Source organism: Echeneis naucrates, chromosome 10 (assembly GCF_900963305.1).
Source record: "Echeneis naucrates chromosome 10, fEcheNa1.1, whole genome shotgun sequence".
NCBI classification, from domain to species: Eukaryota; Metazoa; Chordata; class Actinopteri; order Carangiformes; family Echeneidae; genus Echeneis; species Echeneis naucrates.
In genome coordinates this window covers 26,104,526-26,114,839 of record NC_042520.1, presented here as the reverse complement: position 1 = coordinate 26,114,839, position 10,314 = coordinate 26,104,526, and the positions used below count along the sequence as shown (strand labels likewise).

At 39.5% G+C, this 10,314-nt stretch overlaps 1 protein-coding gene across 1 annotated transcript in view; it reads left to right on the top strand.

Annotated features, from left to right (window-relative positions):
* The first annotated feature begins 836 nt into the window (after positions 1–836).
* The window catches only part of tctn1 (tectonic family member 1), a 10,580-nt gene continuing 1,102 nt past the window's right edge, over positions 837–10,314 (top strand). Inside the window, exons 1-12 of the mRNA XM_029512650.1 lie at positions 837–1,119; positions 1,481–1,598; positions 2,028–2,161; positions 2,328–2,482; positions 2,571–2,673; positions 2,952–3,064; positions 3,302–3,322; positions 5,515–5,649; positions 6,579–6,704; positions 8,057–8,145; positions 9,799–9,936; positions 10,013–10,166. Of these exons, the coding sequence (XP_029368510.1) occupies positions 837–1,119; positions 1,481–1,598; positions 2,028–2,161; positions 2,328–2,482; positions 2,571–2,673; positions 2,952–3,064; positions 3,302–3,322; positions 5,515–5,649; positions 6,579–6,704; positions 8,057–8,145; positions 9,799–9,936; positions 10,013–10,166 (1,569 nt within the window). The remainder of the gene's footprint in view (positions 1,120–1,480; positions 1,599–2,027; positions 2,162–2,327; positions 2,483–2,570; positions 2,674–2,951; positions 3,065–3,301; positions 3,323–5,514; positions 5,650–6,578; positions 6,705–8,056; positions 8,146–9,798; positions 9,937–10,012; positions 10,167–10,314) is intronic.

Genomic DNA, 10,314 nt, shown 5'->3' with positions numbered 1-10,314 from the left:
CCTAGCCACAGAGTTGCAGTGAGCAGGACATCAGATTATTTAAGTGTATATTCAGTGGAGTTATACGCTATCTGGATGGCCCTAGAATGGATTAAGCAAACTAAAAAGGAAAGAGCCCTGATTTGTAGTGACTCATTGACTCAAAAGTAATGGCAGTACACTCAAAAGTTGAGGTCATATTCATTTGGGTCCCTGCACACATGGGCATTTTTGGAAATGAAAGAGAGGATAAACTGGCTAAGCAAGCTGTTAAAAAAGAAACAATAGACATCAGAATAAAACTCTGAATCAAAGGGAATGAGTATTATATGGAAGAAAATCAATGTTGAGTGGCAGCAATACTGGGATCAGGAAACAAAGGGAATACATCTTCATACAATACAAAATAGAGTGGATATTGAGAGAGACAGAGGAGGAAATAGAAGACACATGTTAACAATGAGTAGAATCAGAATAGGACATATTCATTTAAATGGGACACTATATATCACTGGAAAACATCCAACTGCTGTGTGCGATATCTGTCAACAAGCTGAAACATTAGAACATGTTATAATTAATTATAAGAGATATGTTCAGGAAAGACGGAACATGTTGACAGGGATGGGAAAAGTTGGACTGATAGGGACAGGTCTTAAAAGTATTCTTGAGTGTGGTGAGAGAGGGCAAGGTCGGAGATATTTATTTGAATTTCTCATTAGACAGATTGATGAGGAGACTTTAAATAATAGATCAAACTAGTTCCAGTAGATGGCAGTAATACCACTAACAGGATGCCAGCTGCCTTAAAACCTCATAGAAGAAGCGCCCACAGTTTTAGCAACACTAAAACAAATATGGCGACTTCGGTGACAAGATCCGTAGATCTCGTCTGTTTATTCATCTCATTTAATTTAGCGGCTACAGGAAACATAAGTAGCCACTTGTTTAACAAGCTAGCCTCCGGGGACCGGAATGTGATCGATAGCATAACGGACATTTATGCAAGCCCTCAACATTCAGAGCCTGAAGTGACAGAACCATCACCTAGCAACGACAGCCACGGAGAGCCCAAACAAGACAAACTTCCCGCCGACACGCTGCTCGCCTCCGGCCCGCTGCTCACTCCTGCCACTAAAGGTAATGTGGGTTAGTGTTAGACTGTAGTTAACCACTGGGTTAGCTCATTTTTAGTGGTAGACTAGTTAACCACAGGGTTAACGCATCCTCAGTGTCAATCCAGCTCAGCTCTTCTTTAAGTGTCTGCGGTAGTAGGCTGTGACAGTGAGGCGCAGCGCTTGTTTAAGCAAGTGACACACTACATAAATCAAAACTGCAGCTTAAAAAGTCTGTGTCTATGTAAATATTAGTTAAACGTGGCTACGTTTAAATCAGTTTATTTCCAGTTTTTCAGAGAAATTTTCAGCAGTTGGATAAACAGGCTCTATTCGTGTACCTTAAACCTGTGTTTGTCTGTGTGTGTGGATGTGTGTTTGAGCAGTCATCATGATGTGTCCCTGTGACTGGCACAGAGGTATGTGTGACATGAACTGCTGCTGTGATAGAGACTGTGGTGAGGAGGGGACTGTGTTCACTGACTGCTCCATGCTCACATTCAGGTGAGTGTTAAGTCACTGAAACACAGCTTGTGGTGTTGGTGGCCTCCCCTCTGTAGATATAAGAATGGATCTAATGTCCATAACAATAAACAGTAAAACTATTATGTGGCAAGCAGCAAAAACATCCATTCTGGAAAAAAAACCCAAAACAAAACAAAACAAACAAAAAGAAAAAATAGAATGCAATATAGAGAAAGTATTGAGTGAGCTTTGATCACAGAAGATCCATTTCTGTTCTGGGGGAGGTGCTTGAGCCAATTCCAGTATCAGTACAATGTACTTGTAAATTAGCCAAAAAAAATTTGTTAAATTTACACTGTTAATTTTTAACTAGATTTCTGATAAAATCATTATTTCATCACATAAAGGTAACATCATTTATATACATGATAAAGCTCAGTCTCTATGTTCGTACTTCTCTTTTTCTAGTGTCAACCAGCAGCTCTGCAGCCATGATGTGGTGTCATACTCTTTGGCGAGCACCATAAATGGTTACTCAAATCTAGAAGTGTCTGTCACCAAGGAAACCAATTATGATATTTTCTGCATTCACTCACAAAACAGTAAGTCAGTTGGAGTACTTTAGTTAGTAGAGTTAGACTTAATTAATGTGTAAGAAGTTCCTCATCGGGTGAGGGTTAGACCACTAATAATATCTTTAATTACTTCATGATACCAGGTTTTCTTTTTACAAGTCTATCTCAGGTGCTGATTTTTGTGTCTGTTTAGGTGGATTTGATGGATTTTCTCATCCATCAACTGCTCTTCTAACCGACAGCAGCTTTGACTCTTTATTTAAACAATTCACCAGCTTTATGTTTGACTTGGAGGAAAATGAAGGTCAGATGCCCACTGCAGAGGTCCAGGACCTACCTGGATACCAGGTGCATCTCTGCTCATGCAGTTACCATTGACTGTTTCTATAACTATTTGCTGACTTTCCATTAGACCAGATATTTGTTTTGTTTTCAGTTTGGGGATGAGATCCTGACAGCAGGGGAAAGAGGAGAGAGAGGTCTGTTTTGGCTGTCATCTCCTGGTGTCACTGCTGAATGTGTTGACACCAGTCCTGCAGGTAAATACAACTCAAGGTCACTACTGATGAACAGCATCTACAACTAACAGTCAGAAAACTGATTCAGCAATATTGCCAAAAAAATAACTGAAAATATTTCCTTCTATTCCTTTTTGTTCAGATAATTTAATTATTGTTATATGCAGTGGTTTCCTGTTGTTTTTGTTGTTAGTGAAAGAAACAGTTTTCCTATCATGCAGATATGTTGGGAAGTGTACACAAACAGGTTTTTTTATTATTATTTTTTATAGTATAATTGTTAACTTTTGTGTTGACAGTGTTCCTGAAGGATCAGAGCAGTGCCTGTTCACGGCGTCTTGTCCTGGACCAGGACTGCAGCACCTCACCAGCCCTAAACCTGCATACCTATAGTAACATCCAGCTTTGTGTTGTGAGTCCAATGCGTTCTGCTTGTCTCTTAAATAATCTATTAGTCATCAGATACTAGTGAGGTTGATGCTGGGATAAGATAAATAGAACAAATGAAAGTAAATATTAATATTTAGATGTTTTTATGAAAAGTAAATAATCAGCTTATCTCAAATGCTAAAAGATGAAGAAGTTGCTAATATGCAGATTAATTCAGTTAATTTTAAAGACGTTTAACAATATTTCACCTTCCATACAGGGCAAGGATAAAGATGCAGAAGTAAGTACTCACACTATGTATAAGTCTGGAAACACCCAGCTAATCAGTCAAATAGTTAGTTAATTAGGAAGTCATTCATTCATTAAGTCAGTGAATTAGTCAGCCGTTGGCCTTGTTAGCTAGTTAGTTGTTAGTTAGTTAGTCAATCAGTCATTAGATAGAATTGACCATTTTACTCAGTGTAATAATAATGTACGGCGTATAAGTCACCACATGACCAGGTGGTTGATGGAGTTTCATAACAAGCTTCTCATACATCTGATGTAAGTTGATGCATTCATATATCCATCTACAGTCCCTCCATGGTGGTACATCATTCTCATCTGCTGACACACATATCTGTGATAGTACACCGAACAATTTATTTTAATGCAATCAAGCCTTTAAGTCCCATACTGCTACCGAGCAAAGTGTTGGCATTCTGAGATCATCTGAGATAACTGAGGAACCAGAAAGTTTTGCAAGACACTTCGAAATTTCTTTTGTGCAAGGAACAGAAGCCAGAAAACATTTGCCCATCAAGTTACCATACAGTTGAAACTCTGCAATGCAAAAACGGAAAAATGTTTCTCACTCTGTTACCAGGAAAAGGGAACTAATCAGTTAGTGCAGCGGTTCTCAAACTTTTCTGGTCACTCCCCACTTTGAACAACTTGACCCTGTCGCACCAACAAAAATCTTGACAAAATACATTTCATTTTATAAAACATCAAAACCAAGTTCAAAAAGAAAATAAGAGTGATATCTTGAATCAAAAACAAAAAGTACAGTAGTCAAATAATGAAATAGTGTTTCATTTGCGATCTGTGCAATAAACAAAAACGAGAACTTTCCCTATATTAGTGGCTGCAATGTGCCTGTTTGCACTGCACGTCCTCTCAAAACGGGGTTGCAGGCATGGAACTGCCCCTCTCAAGTAATGCTCAATGTTGAGCTGAGATCTGTATTTCGTTTTCAGAGAAGCAACAGTCTGTCTTGTGTGTTTGTGTGTGTGTGTTTGTGTGTGTTTGTTTGATGGTGCTTGCTCTTTTGTGGTTTGCGTCACAAATTTATCCATGTTGCTCACGGTTACCTTGTTGTGCCGCTGCAATTATCATCCTGACGTCAATCAGTGTTTTCACACTCAGTCCCAGAAATTGAAAATTTCCTCCCGCTTGTCGCGCCACACCTGTCTCCATTCCCCACCGGTGGGTCGCGCCCCACACTTTGAGTGGCACTGAATTAGTGTCATATCCATTCTGAAAAAACATGTTTATTGAGTAGTGTATGCAGTATGATGATCCTTATTATCATGTTTCAGAATGAATCACACTGATACACATTTCAGATTTGTACAGTGCAAATACACAATGGCCATAATGTGTTTTTAAGTCAGATATTGTTTTGAAAAGTTTTCAGCTGAATCTGTATGTATGTCAAGTCAAAATATTTTTCTATAGCACATTATCAAGAATACATTTAAACACAGGATTAAACTATGTTTAAATAGGCCAGTAATTAAAACTTGTCTTCAGGCTAGATTTGAAAATATTGATGGAGAAAGCACAATCTGATGTGAAAAGCAAACCGGTTCCACAGTTTTAGAGCAGCAACTACAAAACCCCTATCACCTCTCATTTTTAAATGTGACTGTAAAAGGGATGAGTTTTTGGATCTTAGTGCTCAAGGGATAGAATGCAAGAGGATAAGATTTGGAGTGCAAGGTGCGGCCCGACTATTGAGCATTATCGGTGATCAACAGTGTTTTGAATTGAATTCAGAGATGAAAAAGAAGTCGATGAAGGTAGGCTAAGACTATGGCGGTATACTCAGTACCATTCAACATCCTTGCTGCTGAATTCTGGTTGCAAGTGAGCTATGGAAGACAATGAAAGACCTAAGTATTGGGAATTGCAATTGTCCAGTCAAACTGTGATGACGGCATGAATAACTTTCTCCATGTGATGGAAGGCAGAATTTGTTTGTGTAGAAATTGTTTCTTAACTGAAAGTAACTACTTTTAACAACAAAGGCAACATGTTTATCAAGACCGTGCTTGGAATTAAGGATTACACAAAGGCTTTTTCCATGGGGCTTGACATATGGGATGAAATGGTCAAGTAAAACCAACAACAAAGAGAACTGTTGTCCCCATTTGAAGCCAGCACATACAAATAAATCTAAAACGGGATGAAACTGTGTCTCTGATGTAGGTCATTCCTTTGGAGGTCTCTTCAGTTATCCTGCAGTCTTTAGACCAGACTCAGACTGAGGTGAGGATGACTGCAGGAGAAGACCTAAGTCCTATTCTCTTGAACCTAGATCTCTGTGCCAATGTGGTTCTGAAGGTAAGTATCAGAGTCCAGAATTTGAGTTTAAACGATTAAACGTGTATTTATCACTTTAGATTAGATTTTCCTTTATTGTCCCACAATGGAGAAATTCACGCTATTATAAATCTTCCATTTAATATTGAAGTAAACAGTCATTATCTGGTTGAATTGGCACCTGTCAGTGGGTGGGATCAGGCAGCAAATGAACATTTTGTCCTTGTAATCGAGCCTCCAAATTCTCCAAATCTTATTCAGTCCAGCATCTATGGGATGTTGTTAAAGAGGCCCAGAGAGAGAAACACAGAGTGAGCATTAAGGAGAGGAGAGGGGACTTGGTAGAGGGATGGAGAAAGAAGAAGAGCAGGAAAAGAGAAGATCCCATGGAAAATACATACGAAACATTAAGTGATTGTAACCTGGTAGCACTAAATGTGCACAAGAGAAGAAGAAAAAGAAGTTACAATTGGAAGTGAGTAGTAGTGTGTAATGGTAACTATTGCAGCAGAGATGATTCAGTACCTATAGGACAGTGACAGGAGGGACCAAACAGGAAGAGACAAAGTTAGACAAATGTAATGCTGTATTGTACACCCGTGGTGGTGGTAAAAAAAAAAAAAAAAAGAAATTAAACCTGAACTTGTTAACTAATGGCTTTGTCATTAAGGAAGGTTTTCAGCCTGATCTTAAAATTGCAACATAATCTGCTGCCTGGATCAATACTCGGGAGTTGGTTCCATAGAAGAGGGAACTTGATAACGGAAAGATCTGCCTCCCTTCTGCCTCCTAATTTACTTTTGGAGACTCTAGGAACCACAAGTAAACCTACATCCATTGAACGAAGGGACCTACTGGGACCTATTGGGACAATAGGAAACTATGAGCTCTTTGAGCTAAAATTATTTCATGCTTTAACAAATCATTTATTGGTATTGTGGCCTCCTCAGGTTGAATATGTGATGAGGTACAGTCCAGAAGGTCACATAGTGAACGCATCTGTGTCCTTGGTGCTGGGATTTGTCCGTGGAGCAGCACTGCCCCTGAAACAGGACTTTCAGATCATCTTTATACAGGTATTGTCACTTTACATCATTGATGAATCATGGCATGTTACCACAAGTTTTCTGAGATCAGGAAATCGTACTGTGTCTGAATGTCAAGAACAGAGCCTCTGAACCTCTCTTCTGAATGACTCGTTGAGCTGTTGTTTCTAATCTCCAGAGAGAGGTCTGACAGAGAGGATGTAAAAGTGAGATGCTTTTTTTGCTTCTAAAATGTAGAAATATATCTTCTTATGGATATCAACTCTTCAAATGTGGGACCTTTAAAAATAATTGAATTCAGTTCCCTCTACAAGCCCACAGAAGATGTTTAAAAAAGATGCTAAATCTCAGATTAAAAATTTAATTTTTGTGCAAAACAGAAAGCTGCAAACTGTGTGTGATAGGCAGAAGTAGGCTTCAGTCATCATGCTGCCTAACATTAAAAGAGTCACATTTTCAAAAAAGAAAGGAGAGAGAGGAGAGGCAAAGGAAAGGGTGTCAGTATGTGAGCCTATTTTTCTCAAAGATAGGTCACAGCCTTGAATCTGTCAGTGAGAGAAATGAACCTCTAATCTTGATGTCCATAGTGAAATATGCCACAGATTAGCCTTTGTTTCACTCCTTTTTAACCAATGTTTAATCAGTGCAGGAATATAAATAGCAAGATACTCAAAATAAATTAATTGTGCCCAAAGAACAAGGTGAGCAACATTGTGTTAATGACAACTGTTTTTTTTGACTATTTTTACTACTATTTTTAATGACAGTAATTCAAGCATTAATTAATTTTCCACATAATGATTACTATGAAACTAAAAGAACAGTGTGCACTGGATGTTGGGCAGTTTGAAGCAGTGAGTAGCATAACTCTGTACCTTTAATACATAACTGTATTAAAGGTACAGGCAATAATAAAATAATCCAGCGAGATGCTTTCATTTAGATTGAATTGTGGCCATTAAATGACATCTATAAATACAGATGGTGGTGATGAGATAGAAAATTCCTGGCAGCGCCCCTGCATGTTGTCTATGCATCATGGGCTAAGGAATTGATGGCAAGTTTATTAAACTGAACGAAGGTCAAGTACACAAAGGCTTTAAGAACAAGAATTGCTGGGCATGGATAGAAGGGACTGGTCAGGATTGGCAACCTTTTGTCACTTGGTCCCAAAAATTAAGAGAGTCTGATGTATGTTTCTGCACGGTATACTTAAGGAAGCTAATCTATCACCAGCAGTGAAAAAAATGCTTGCTCGTCATAAATTGTGCACATTCCACATTCCATTTTTTTTTTTTTTTTTACTTTAGGTCAACTCTGTTATGCTGATTTATTGAAAAGATGTCACTGATGAGACTGAGTCCTGCTCTGTGTTTGAACAGCAGGACCACAATCAGGCACCCATCCCCCTCAGTGGAAACCCAGGTTATGGAGTTGGACTTCCCTTGGTGTCTGGAATAAGAGCAGCAGAATATCCTTTACCTGCCTGATTCAGATATAGAGTTAGTCATTAATGTCATGAGTGAGTAATTTCCCTTCATTTCTAAAATAATTGAAAAAGCAGTAGAAAACCAATTACACGACCATCTGCAACGGAACAGTTTGCTTGAAGAGTTTCAGTTAGGATTTAGAGCCCATCATAGCACAGAAACAGCACTGGTTAAAGTCTCCCATGATATTCTAATAGCTTCAGACAGTGGATCAGCCTTCATACTTATCCTCTTAGATCTCAGTGCTGCATTTGACACCATAGATTCTAACATTTTACTACAGAGACTGGAACATGAAGTTATGGAGTCCCACAGGGCTCAGTACTTGGACCAACCCTCTTCACCCTTTATCTGCTTCCTTTAGGCAACATTATCAGGAAACACAGCATCAAATTTCCCTGTTATGCAGAGATCACTCAATTGTATTTATCAATCAAGCTGAATGAAGTTAGTCAGATACTCAGACTGCAGACATGTCTTGAAGAGATAAAAGTCTGGATGACACATAATTTTTTACTCCTAAATTCTGACAAAACTGAAGTTATTGTACTCGGCCCTAAGCACCTCAGAGAAACGCTATCTAATCATCTAATCAGTCTGAACAGCATTACTTGGAGTAACTTTTGACCAGGACATGTCCTTTGTCCCTCACATAAAACAAGTCAGTAGGGCTACTTTCTTCCACCTGAGAAACATTATGAAAATCAGAAACATGCTCTCTCAAGAGGATGCAGAAAACTACTCCATGCATTCATAACGTCTAGGCTGGACTACTGTAACTCATTACTATCTGGATGTCCAAACAAATCTCTGAACAGCCTTCAGATGATTAAGATGCTGCACATTTTATATATTAACAGGAACAAGAAAAAGGATCACATCTCTCCTGTCATAGCTGGTTCATTGGCTGCTGGTAAAATTCATATAGAATAGAATTTAAAATCCTTCTTTTAGCATACAAAGTTCAGAGAGCTCATAGTTCCTTATTGTCCAAGTAGGCCACTCTGCTCTCTAGATGGAGATTTACTTGTGGTTCCTAGAGTCTCCAAGAGTAAATCTGGAGGCAGATCTTTCAGTTATCAGGCTCCTCTTCTATGGAACCAACTTCCAGTGTCAGTCTGGGGACGGACTCTTTAGCAGTTTTCAAGACCAGACTATATGACAGCTCACTCACTCAGTCACTCATCTTCATCCGCTTTATCCGTTTCCAGGTCACGGTGCTGCTGGAACCAATCCCAGCACACATTAGGCGAGGGGCGGGGTACACCCTGGACAGGTCGCCAGTCCATCGCAGGGCCAACACATAAAGACAAACAATCACACCTACGGTCAATTTAATGTTGCCAGTTAACCTATACCCATGCAGAACATGCAAACTCGCTCACTCACTCCTTAGCTATGCTGCTATAGTCCTAGACGGGTGGGGGAAGGACTGAGCACCTCTGTTGGGTCTCTTTAAATAATTGTATAAAGAGTTTGATCTAGACCTGCTCTATAGGTAAGATGAGTGCCTTAATGTAACTTTATGTTTTGGTGCTGTACAAATAAATCTGATTTGACTTGATTTCATTTTCCTGGGGGGGTTGTCTGAACTGTTACAGGGACCATGATTTATCCTTAACCACTGACTTCACTGTCATTGTCAGAAGCATCAACCTCAGAGACACACTGTCTCTTCTCCATGGTGCTGAAGACCAGGACTGTCTGCATGGTGCCCATCAACGCTCCCCAGTCCTGTTTGGTCTGGACTCTGTGACTGGCTGCACCTTAAGGTACCTCTTCTTTCTTCAAGTCTATGTATGGTCTCCTCAGAAGAAACATGAGGTCATAGCTCGCTATTTCCTCCAGGCAAGAGGATATTGCCAACTGCTCCCTGGCATCTGAGGTGCTCTTGGATATTCTGAGAGGACCAGACTATCCCCACTACGTGGCCTCGTTTGGAAACTCCCCATTAAACAACCCTCTGGACTGGGTACAAGTTAAGAGCAACTTCAATCCTGGAGTAGGTTGAGAACACATTCATAAATCATTCTGTTGCATTTGAAGTTGTGTAAGAAAAAAAAAATGTGTTCAGGGGTTCAGGACACTGATAAAATGAGACAGTTCAGTTCACACAGCATAAAGCACATATTGCTTATCTTTTCCCATGT